This window comes from Cetorhinus maximus, chromosome 7 (genome assembly GCF_964194155.1).
Source record: "Cetorhinus maximus chromosome 7, sCetMax3.hap1.1, whole genome shotgun sequence".
Lineage (NCBI taxonomy): Eukaryota > Metazoa > Chordata > Chondrichthyes > Lamniformes > Cetorhinidae > Cetorhinus > Cetorhinus maximus.
Genome location: NC_135885.1, coordinates 44468431 through 44481012, shown reverse-complemented (window position 1 = coordinate 44481012; position 12582 = coordinate 44468431). Strand labels below are relative to the sequence as shown.

The 12582-nt window shown below is 43.6% G+C and overlaps 1 protein-coding gene across 3 annotated transcripts in view; it reads left to right on the top strand.

Annotated features, from left to right (window-relative positions):
• Positions 1 to 6130: 6130 nt before the first annotated feature.
• nup58 (nucleoporin 58) overlaps positions 6131 to 12582 on the top strand; it is a 69171-nt gene continuing 62719 nt past the window's right edge. For all 3 annotated transcript variants that reach the window (XM_078545410.1, XM_078545409.1, XM_078545411.1), the window contains exon 1: positions 6131 to 6518. In XM_078545410.1, the coding sequence (XP_078401536.1) occupies positions 6451 to 6518 (68 nt within the window). In that variant the 5' untranslated portion in view covers positions 6131 to 6450. The remainder of the gene's footprint in view (positions 6519 to 12582) is intronic.

The window sequence follows — 12582 nt, the reverse complement described above, 5'->3', positions numbered from 1 at the left end:
ACCGTGAACCTAGTGGCTTTGTTCTTTTAGTAAATTCTTAGGTTTTCAGATTCTAAAAACTAAAAAATAAACACATTACAGGTCTCTACCAAGATTATAACACCACCCCATCTGTCTACTCTTGATCATCAGACAAAGCGATGGAAGGTGTTGTCAACAGTGCTATTAAATGGCATTTACTCAGTGATAACCTGCTCACCGATGCTCAGTTTGGGTTTCACCAGGACCACTAGGCCTCATTACAGTCTTGATCCAAACATAGACAGAAGAGCTGAATTCAAGAGGTGAGCAGAGAGTGACTGTCCTTGACATCAAGACAATGTTGGACAATATTTTGCATCAAGGAGTACAAGTAAATTGAAGTCAATGGGAATCAAGAGCAAAACTCTCCACTAACTGAAGTCATACTGAGCACAAAGGAATATAGTTGTAGTTGTTGGTCAACATCTTTCATACATTTCACACCATCCTTACAGAACTAATCGGTGTCCCTTCACTGTCACTAGGTCAAAATCCTGGAACTCCCCCCCCTAACAGCACAGTGGGTGGTTCAAGAAGGCAGCTCAGCATAAGACCATAAGACATAGGAGCAGAAATTAGGCTATTCAGCCCATCGAGTTTGCTCCGCCATTCAGTCATGGCTGATAAGTTTCTCAACCCCGTTCTCCCGCCTTCTACCCGTAACCTTTGATCACCTTACCAATCAAGAACCTATCTATCTCAGTCTTAAATACACTCAATGCCTCTATTCTTCCTACCAAAGTGCATGACCTCACACTTCCCCACGTTGTATTCCATCTGCCACCTCTTTGCCCATTCTCCTAACCTGTCCAAATCCTTCTGCAGCATCCCCGCCTCCTCAACACTACCTGACCCTCCACCTATCTTTGTATCATATGCAAACTTAGCCAGAATTCCCTCAGTTCCTTCATCTAGATCATTAATGTATAAAGTGAAAAGTTGTGGTCCCAACACTGACCCCTGCGGAACTCCACTAGTCACCGGCTGCCATACCCTTATCCCCACTCTCTGTCTCCTGCCAGACAGCCAATCTTCTATCCATGCTAGTACCTTGCCTCTAACACCATGGGCTCTTATCTTACTGAGCAGCCTCCTGTGTGGCACCTTGTCAAAGGTCTTCTGGAAGTCCAAGTAGATAACATCCATTGGCTCGCCTTTGTCTAACCTACTCGTTACCTCCTCAAAGAATTCTAACAGATTTGTCAGGCATGACCTCCCCTTGATGAAACCATGCTGACTTTGCCCGATTTTACCATGCACTTCCAAGTATTCTGAAATCTCATCCTTAATAATGGACTCTAAAATCTTACCAACGACCGAGGTCAGGCTAATCAGCCTGTAACTTCCCATCTTTTGCCTCACTCCCTTCTTAAACAGGGGGGTTACATTAGTGATTTTCCAGTCCTCTGGGACCCTCCCTGACTCCAGTGATTCCTGAAAGATCACCACTAATGCCTCCACTATCTCTTCAGCTATCTCCTTCAGAACTCTGGGGTGTAATCCATCTGGTCCAGATGATTTATCCACCTTCAGACTTTTTAGTTTTCCTAGCATCTTCTCCTTGGTAATGGCCACCATACTCACCTCTGCCCCCCGACTCTCTTGAACTTTGGGGATGTCACTCGTGTCTTCCACTGTGAAGACTGACACAAAGTACCTATTCAGTTCCTCCGCCATTTCTTTGTTCCCCACTACTACTCCTCCAGTGTCATTTCCCAGCGGCCCAATGTCCACTTTTGCCTCTTACCCTTTATATATCTAAAAAAACTCTTGCAATCTTCTTTTATATTACTAGCTAGTTTACCCTCATATTTAATCTTCTCCCTCCTTATTTCTTTTTTAGTTGTCCTCTGTTGGTCTCTGTAGGCTTCCCAATCCCCTGGTTTCCCTCTGCTCTTCGCCGCATTGTATGCTTTCTCTTTAGCTTTTATGCTGTCCCTGACTTCCCTTGTCAGCCATGGTTGTCTCGTCCTCCCTTTAGTATGCTTCTTCTTCCTAGGGATGAATTTTTGATGTGTCTCCCAAATTACTCCCAGAAACTCCTGCCATTGCTGTTCCACTGTCTTTCCTGCTAGGCTCATCTCCCAGGCAATTCTGGCCAGCTCCTCCCTCATGCCTCTGTAGTTGCCTTTATTCAACTGTAATACCGTTACATCTGATTCCAGCTTTTTCCCCTCAAATTGCAGGGTAAATTCTATCATATTATGGTCACTTCCTCCTAATGGTTCCTTCACCTTAAGCTCTCTTATCAAATATGCCTCATTACACATCACTAAATCTAGAATTGCCTGCAGCTAGTGGGCTCCACCACAAGCTGCTCCAAAAAGCCATCTTGTAGACATTCCACAAATTCCTTTTCTTGGGATCCACTAGCAACCTGATTTTCCCAGTCTACCTGCATATTGAAATCCCCCATGATCACTGTAACCTTGCCTTTCTTACACGCCTTTTCTATCTCCTGGTGTATCTTGTGCCCCACATCCTGACTACTGTTCGGAGGCCTGTACATAACTCCCATTATGGTTTTTAACTCATCACCATATGCTCAAGGCCAATAGGAATGAGCAATAAATGCTGGCCTTGCCAGCAATGCTGACATCTCAAGAACAAAAACATCTGAGTCCCAAGGCAATGTGAGTGGAGTTCCTCAGCGCAGTGTGTTGTGATCTCTGTAGAAATTGATAACCGTTTTTTAAATGAACTTCCAGTGAATGACTGAAAGGATCACGAAACGAGATTTAAAGTTAAGACTTTTACTATGACACACAAACTAAAAACAACCTTGGCTAAACACTAGTTCAGTATGCAGCTTATACTCTAAAGTACAGAAAAGGTGCCCATTAACTTTTAAAACGACCAAGAAACCCTGTTCACAGTTATACTTTACACTGTCCCTTAAGTACATACTCTATCCTCCTGGCAACAGTCCAAAGTGATTCTTAGCTCCTGAGGGTTTGCTCCCTTTCTTTTTCTTCCTCAGCCAGGTGTCTCCGCTTTGCCATCTCCCCTCCATAACTCTTGTCTATCAAAAATCTGTCTAACTCTGCCTTGAATAAATTCAATGGCCCAGCCTCCACTGTGTTCTGTTAAGAGAATTCCACATACTCACAACCCTTTGAGAGAAAACATTTCTCCTAATTTCTCTTGGAGATTCTCCCCTCTAGCCAAAGCTAGGTGAATCTTCCAGTCTTTTCAACCTCCTCACCATCTCACTCCCCTCAATCTGAGTGCAAGCTCACACCACATTCTGCATGGTTAACCAAAGAGTCATGCTGCCTGTATCTCCCTCAGATACTTGAAAACGACCCTGTCTGTGAGGAAAACCTGCAACCTCATTCTACTGTATGACTTCTTCCCCTCTCAAAGTTCATCTCCATGGCAACGTGAATCATATCAGCCTTTCATCCAGGTAGGAATGCTGAGTAACCATCTTCCAGACCCCAAATTCTACTCCACCTTTGATTGAATAGACAGTTTAAAGTATAACCATTTAGAAAACCTGACATTCTTAACACCTCCCTGGTCCTTAGACTAGCAGTGTACCCACCATCAGCCCAGCTGCTTGAATCACAGATTCACAGAATTGTTACAGTGTAGTAGGAGGCCATTTGGCCCATCATGTCTGCACTGGCTCTCTGAGCACTTTAACTTAGTACCAATCTCCTGCCTTTTCCTTGTAACCCTGCACATGGTTTCTATTTAGATAATCATCCAATGCCCTCTTGACTGCCTCAATTGAACCTTCTTCCACCACACTTCCAGGCAGTGCATTCCAAACCCTAACTACTCGCTGTGTGAAAAAGTTATTTCTCACCTCGCATTTGCTTCTTTTGCAAAACACTTCAAAACTGTGCCCTCTGGTTCTTGATCCATTTACGAGCGGGAACAGTTTCTCCCCATCTACTCTGTCCGGGCCCCTCATTATTTTGAAAACTTCTATCAAGTCTCCTCTCAGCCTTCTCCTCTCCAAGGAAAACAGTCCCAACTTCTCCAATCTTTCCCCATAACTGAAGTGTCTCATCCCTGGAAACCATTCTCGTAAACCTCTTCTGCACTCTCTCCAATGCGTTCACATCTTTCCTATTGTGTGGCACCCAAAACTGTACACAATACTCCGGGTGAGGTCTAACCAGTGTCTGATATAAGCTCATCATAACCTCCCTGCTCTTGTACTCTATGCCCTTACTAATGAAGCCTAGAATACTGTATGCTTTGGAAACAGCTCTACCTGTCCTGCCGCCTTTAATGACTTATGTACATATACACCCAGGTGTCTCTGCTCCTGCACATCCTTTAGAATAGTACCCTTTCTTTTATGCTGTCTCTCCATGTTCTTTGTACCAAAACGTATCACCTCACACTTCTCCACATTGAACTTCATCTGCCACTTATCTGCCCACTCCACCAATGTGTCAATGTTCTTTTGAAGTTTTACACTGTCCTCCTCACAGTTTACAATTCTCCCAAGTTTTGTGTTGTCTGCAAACTTTGAAATTGTCCCCTGCACATCAAGATCTATATCATTTATATATAACAGGAAGAGCAAGGGTCCCAATACCGACCCCTGGGGAACTCCACTACAAAACTTCTTCCAGCCCGAAAAATACCCATTAACCATTACTCTCTGTTTCCTATCCTTCATAGTTTATAGGTCTGAATATCCTGCACCACCTCAGTGATCGGGGAACTTCTGGAAACTATAGTATGGGATAAAATCAATAGTCACTTAGACATGTCCAGGATAATTAAGGAAAGCCAGCATGGGTTCATTAAGGGAAAATCACGCTTAACTAACTTGCTGGAGTTTTTTGAGGAGGTAACAGGGAAAGTTGTTAAGGGAAATGCTGTGGATGTGATGTGTATGGATTTTCAAAAGGCATTTGATACAGTGCCACTCAACAGACTTGTGAGCAAAATTCTAGCTCATGGAATAAAAAGGAAAATAGGCACTTGGATAAGAAATTGACTGAGTGACAGGAAACAGAGAGTAGTGATAAATGGTTGTTTTTCAGATTGGGGGAAGGTTTATAGCGGAGTTTCCCAGGAGTCAGTGTTGGGACCCTTCCTCCTCCTGATTTATGTTAATGACCTAGACTGTGGTGTGCAGGGCATGATTTCAAAATTTGCAGATGATATGAAGATCGTAAATGTTGTCAACTGTGATGGGGATAGTCTTGAACTTCAAAAGGGCATAGATATATTAGCGGATTGGGCAGACAAGTGGCAGATGAAGTTCAATGCAGAGAAGCATGAGATGATTCATTTTGGCAGGAAAAATATGGTGAGACAGTATAAAATAAAGGGAGAGCCTCCAAAGGAGGTGCAGGTACAGAGGGACCTCAGTGTAGATGTACAAAAGTCATTGAAGATGGCAGGGCATGTTGAGAGAGCAGTTATTAAAGCACATAAAATGCACTGCAGCAACTCGCCAAGGCTTCTTCAATAGCACATTCCAAACCTGTGGCCTCTCCAAACTAAAAGAACAAGGGCAGGAGACCACCACCTGTAAGTTCCCCTGCAAGTCACACACTATCCTGACTTGGTCTATGAGTGAAAGTACATTTTTTGTGTGGAGAACACAGAGACAAGTCTTCCAGAACATTCTTCTCCACCGCCCTGACTGGTCCTTCAGTATCTTCCCCCTCCTTTACCTTCACTGGTCCTCCAGAATCTCTTCTCGACAGCCTGGCCAGTCCTCCAGTTTTTTTCCCCTAATCCAATCCACCAACCCAAGTGGTCTTGCAGTGTCTGGTGCTACCACGCCCACCCTCCACGGCTAAAAAACCCTGCCACCCTCATCAGTCCTCCATTATGTTCCTCCATACCACAACGACTAGTCCTTCAGGATGTTGTTCTCCAACACCTTGATTATATTCTCCTGCAGCGTTCAGAACAGTGCACTAGTTTTACCCACATCCCCCTAACTGGTCCTGCACTGTGTTTCCCCACAAATGGTCCTCCAGTGTCTTCGACCCCAAAAGGTCATCCTTCACATTGACCCCTCACAAGGCCCTATGTCACAGTCCCGCCCCCTTCATGTCCAGTAGTATCCGCTCCCACTTAAGGGCCGGCCCCTCCCCCCTCCACCACCCCAGTCCTCCAGTATCCCGACATGCCTCGGCAGTAACTTCCGCTCCGCCTGATCCGAGCTGCAGGAAACCCGCGGAATCAATGATTCATTTAAAAGGAGTGATCGGCGACTCGTGTGTCCGATTAATTTCTCCCGTTTTGACGGCGAACTCTATCCGGTTGTTAGTTTGCAGATATTTTGTCCTTTAAGCGGTTTTCGCTGATTGGATTTTATTTCCTCTCTGTGGGAGGGAGGCCTGCGGCTCTCGAGTCCTGCTGTAACCGGGAGAAAGCGGCGCCGCCCGGACTGCTGGGGAAATCAAGGCCACGTTTCAGCTTCAACTCGTCAATAAATACAGGATGACAACTGGATTTGGGTTCGGTACTGCGGCCGGTAACACCGGTGGCTTCGCCCTCGGAGCTTCCAGGTAACTGATGGCGATGCAGATCCGGTACAGGCTTTGTTCTGTTTTATTATAACAGGGAATTGGCGGGTTGAGGCTGAAAGCAAACTTGTGGTATCTGAGTAACCAAATTAACTTACGCGTGTATTTGACAGGGAAATTAAACACCACGACTTATTCCAATAAGTAAGCACACGCTAGGTATTGATGGTCAGTTTTAAAATTATCTTATCTCCACACTGAGTTTTACTTTCATTTAAAATGTTGTATGTATTGTGAGCTGACACACCACACTACTCCCATGTATTAAGTTTCTAATGAGGCATGGCAGATGGAGAAAAGAATCATACAATGGCTACAGCAGAGAAGGAGGTCATTCGACCTCCTATTCTTGCCGGCTCTTTACCAGAACAACGCAACTAGTCTACTCTCCCGTATTTCCCTCTGCAATTTTTTTCGGACAAATAATTTTCCAGTTCCCTTTGAAAGTCACGATCTGCCTCCATTATTCTCTCAGGGGTACATTCCAGATCCTAACCGCTCGTTATTTATAAATGTGTTTTCCTTCTGTCACCTCTAGTTCTTTGGCCAACAACTTGTGTCCTCTGGTTCTCGATCCTTCTGCCAATGGGGAAGATTTCTGCCTATTTATTCTGGCCAGATCCCTCATGATTTTGAAAGCCTCTTATCAAATTTCCTGTCAATCTTTGCTTCTCTAAGGAGAACAACCCCAGCTTTACCAATCTAACCACGTAACTGAAGTGTCTCATCCCCAGGGAACCACTCTTTTGTAAATCTTTTCTGCACCCTCTTCCAATGCCTTCACATCCTTCTGTAATAATTATGGCTTCATTTAGTGTGTAAAGTACCTTTAAGAATAATACTTGTTAGGCAAGATCACATGATCTGTAATAACCAATAGGAGAGTAGCGCAGGCTATCTCAGCAGTTAGAGATGGAGTTGGAGTGGAAAGCACATGTGTAGTTGCTGAGTATATTGTAAATAAACTTAATGTTTCCACCCAAGAAGTGTCTGTAGATCGACTCTATCATTAATAGTACAACTCGGCCACCCTACAACAAACTGGCAATGAGGATAAAACGGAATTGAACGGAAGAAATCAAGTTAGAAAGAAATTGGCACTGTACCTCGCCCAGTGATTGTAAGAGCAAGTTCCATTAGAACTGAAGAAGTTATCCCCTCTCAAAATGCCACAATTTGGGAGAATGATCCTTTTGGACCAGCCACAGATGATTGGTCTCAATACATAGAATGCCTCACATTCTTTTTTCAAGTGAACAAGATTACTTGGGAAGAGGCGAGTGATCATATTAAGTACTTATGGGAGCAAAACCTACAGCTTGATTTGAAGGCACCCCGTGCTCCAGATTTGAAGAATTTTGATGAATTGGTGGACCTCATGAAGGGTCACTTCAACTCAAGTCCTCAGTCATGGTGCATAGATTCAATGTTCATTTGCAAAATAGAGCTCTGGGTGAGACAATTGTGTACTACGTGGCAAATTTGAAGCAGCTAACAGAACATTGAGAGTTTGGTACAACTCTGAACGACATGCTCTGAGATGATTTAGTATGTGGTGTGAAAGAAGATTCTGAAGTGAATCTGGATTTCAAGAAGGTGCTAGAGATAGCGCTGGCCATGGAAAGCGCAGTAAGAGATTCAAAAGCAATACAGAGTAACCAAAATGGCACCACCCTCCATTGGGCAGGAAACCTCAGCAGAAAGAGGCGGAAAAAAATGAGACTCTGCCGAGAAGTGGGAAAGCTGGCCGAAGAATAAAGAAAAATAACTTAGCAGCAAAATCGAAGAATAACTTTAATAGAGGTGAAAACAAGCAGTCTTTTCGCGATTGGCAGTTTAAAAAAAATTGAATGCTGCTATTGTCACAGAAATGGACATATAATGAGACAGTGCAAGGAAAGATTCAAGCAGACTTGTAAATAAAGAAGCCCAATGAAATCTACAATGTAGAAGAGCCTGAAACAACAAATTCAGACATTTACTCGTTGTTTAAACTGAAAGTTGAAAAGACAGAACCAGTATTTGTCACAGTGCAAGTAAATGGCAAACCCGTTTAAAATGGAAGTGGACACGGGAGCTTCCACTACATTAATTGGGGAACGTGCCTTCAGATATTTGAACAATGGTGAACATCAATTAAGTTTAGAAGAAACAGCTGTGAAGCTAAAAACATGTACGGGTGAAGCCATTCAAGTAAAAGGCATAAGCAGAGTAACCGTCCGTTATGGAAGCCAATCGGCAAAGCTACCATTGATGGTCATACGGACTCGAAACGTCAACTGTATCCCTCTCCGCAGAATCTGTCAGACCTGCTGAGTTTTTCCAGGTCTTTTTGTTTTTGTTCTAGATTTCCAGCATCTGCAATATTTTGCTTTTATCTACCTTTGATGGTGGTAGCAGGTGAAGGGCCAAGCCTCCTGTGGTAAAATTGGTTAAAGGAGATTAAGTTAGAATGGCCTGAAATTTTCCAATTGAGAGCAAGTGTGAAAACCAGAGCTACTTAGAAAGTATGCCACCATCTTCAAGGACAAACTGGGGAAAATCCAGGGCCTGCATGTCAAGATTCATGTGGATCCGGAAGCAACCCCTCGCTCCATGAATATGAGACTGGTGCCATATGCCCTGTTAGAAATAGTCGACATTGAACTGAACAGACTAGAGAAACTGGGCATTATACAACCTGTTCAGTTCTCAGAATGGGCAGCACCCATGGTCCCTGCCCTTAAACCTGACCAAAGCGTCCAAATTTGTGGAGACTACAAACTGAATGTTAATAAAGTAGCTAAGCAGAACAGGCACCCCAAAAACTGAACACCTGTATACAAGCTGGCTGGAGGGACAATGTACACAAAGCTTGACGTGAGTCATGCTTACCAATGACTAGTTTTGGATGATGCCTCCCAGGAATTCATGACAATTAATACCCACAAAGGGTTGTACCAATATACACAACTGCCTTTTAGTGTCTCCTCCAGTTGTGCCATCTTTCAGAGAACAATGGAAAGCTTACTGCAGGGACTGCCCCAGGTTGCAGTTTATTTAGATGATGTATTGGTGACAGGATTCACTGAAAAAGAGCATTTGGTAAACTTAAAAGATGTCTTAAAATGTTTCTTGCAAGCTGGAGTGCATCTTAAAAAAAAGAGCATGTTCCAAGCGAGGGAGGCAATCCATTTGGGTCACCGGGTAGATTTGCAGGGCCTCCACTCAGTTGAGGAGGAAGTGAGAGCCATAAGAGAGGCACCTGCGACAAAGAACGCCTCAGAGCTCAAATCATTCCTACTTTATTAACAGTAGGAATGATCAACTATTATGGGCAGTTCTTACCCAATTTGTCTACAGTGCTGGTCCCCCTGCATTCTCCACTCAGAGAACCAATGTTGGTTGTAAGAGGCGCCCCAGAAGGAAGCTTTCATGAAGGCGAAACAATTGTTGCACTTGTCCAATCTATTAGTGCATTATGACCAGACGAAAAAATTGGTGCTGACGTGATGCATCTCTCTCTGGAGTAGGAGCTGTGCTCTCTCATAGAATGGACGATGGCACAGATCGGCCAATAGGTTAAGCATCAAGACCGCTCACCAGAAGGGAGAAGGGATACTCACCAGATAGAAATAGAAGGCCTGCCCATCATCTTCGGTGCCAAGAAATTTCACCAGCACGCACACGGCTGTCATTTTACAATCGTTTCAGACCACAAACCATTACTAGGATTGTTTAGTGAGGACAAGGCCATACCACCCATAGCCTCAGCAAGAATACAACGATGGCCTTTAATTCTGGCAGAGTACACTTTCATGCATAGGCCTGGCAATCAAATCACAAACGCTGATGCCCTTAGTCGCTTGCCTTTACAAGAAAATGATGAGCACATCCCAGTTCCACAGGAACTTGTTTTACTGTTAAATTTCTTAGATTCCTTGCTGGTATGCACTTGACAAATCAGACAAGACAAGTCGGGACCCAGACTTGTCTCAGGTACGTGAACAAGTGCTACATGGTTGGTCACAGGAGCCTGTATCTGACGAAGTGAAACCATACTTTAACAGAAGACATGAAATAGCCAGCCAGGATGGCATCTTATTGTGGGGAGCACAAGTGTTAATTCCTCCAAAGGTGAGGGAGCCACTTTTAATTGAACTACACAATGCCCATCCAGGAATTTCCCAAATGAAGACCATAGCATGCAGCTACCTATGGAGGCATGGGATGGGTGGAGAAATAGAGAGTTTAGTAAAGCACTGTGTGCAATGTCAGCAGCTGCAAAATTTGACAGCAACAGCTCTGTTACACCCATGGAAGTGGCCAGGTAGACCCTGGGTGCGGTTACACATTGACTACGTTGGACCTTTCCTGGGAACAATGTTTCTGCTCATTGTTGATGCCCATTCAGAATGGTTGGACATATATGAGGTGAAGTCAGCAACGTCGGCCGCTACAATTGAGAAACTACGTCTAGAGTTTGCTATTCACGGTCTACCAGAAGTAGTTTTTTCTGATAATGGCATGGCATTTATGAGTGTTGAGTTTCAACTGTTTATCAGCCTCAACAGTATCACTCGTGAAAACTGCACCGTGCCACCCTTCCTCAGATGGACTGGCTGAAAGGGCGGTTCAAACATTCAAGACAGGCATAATGAAGTACCTGACGCTTCCTTGGCAACCAAGCTAGCATGCTTTCTTTTTCATTACTGGACTACCCCTCACACAACAACAGGTGTCACGCCTGCGGAGTTATTGTTGAAATGCTGTCTCAAGACGAGATTGAGCTTAATAATGCCGAGTTTAGAGAGGAAGATGGAAAGGAGTCAGGGAAGCCAGAAAAGTAGACGCAAGTGACATAGTCACGAGAGGAAATTTACCGTGGGAGAGCAGGTATACGTGAAAAACTTTGGGGAAGGGCCAAAGTGGTTACCAGGTGAAATAAATGCAGTGATTGGACCTCTATCTTACCACCTGGAGGTGGAAGACCGGATCATCCATAAACATGTGGACCACTTAAGGAAGGGAGAGGCAAATCACCAAGATTTGGTTCCACCAGTGACCATGACCGCCGTTTCCTGTTGGACATTCAATGACTGACATGTCTGATGTTCCTGTAAGAGTTGACTATACAGAGCTGTAAGTGCCCACTGAAGCACCTGATGTTTAGGCAACTCTGAAAAAGGAGGCTCCAGGCTCCTGACAAAACATCTGAAATCGTGGAGCTGCGACATTCCACACGTACCAGGAAACCACCAGAAAGACTGAACTTGTAAATTCCTCACCCAGTGTAAATGTTATGTTGCCTTGAAAAATATGTACTATAACTATAATATGTATAGCTGAATTAAAGGGTGAGGAATGTAGTAATTATGGTTTTATTTAGTGTGTAATGTATCTTTTTAAGAATAATACTTGTTAGGCATGATCACATGATCTGTAGTAACCAATAGGAGTAGCAGCGCAGGCTACCTCAGCAGTCAGTGTAGAGTTGGAGTTGAAAGCACACGTGTAGTTGCTGTCGCTTATATTGTAAATATGCTTAAAGTTTCCACCCACGAAGTGGCTGCAGATGAACGCTATCATTAATAGTACAACTCGGCCACCCTACAACACCTTCCTAAAGTATATAGATTTGTCATTTAAATTTGTTGGTGTGGATTTTTTATGCATTTGCAAAGATTCTGTCCTGCCGTTTTAAAACAAATGAAAAAATGGAATTTATCTTAGCGCATAGCATGCTGGAGTAAGAAAAGAAACACAAATGTTAACAACCTGATACAAAAACAGAACATGTTGCAAGTACATAGTAAACCACTCACCCACTAAAGAGAAAATCTAATGTTTATAATGTATGCCAAGCATCTTTTTACTGCCGATGCTGCTATATAGTTTCAGCATTTGAAACAACTTTGGGATTTGGATTTTATTCCTTATCTAGTCTATTCCATAGTTTTCTTCAATGATTTATATTCTTTGATTGGCATTATTGGTTTCAGAATCCCAAAACACTAGAAGAAATGGCTTACTATAAATTACCAGTCCTCCTGTGTGGACTTTATTA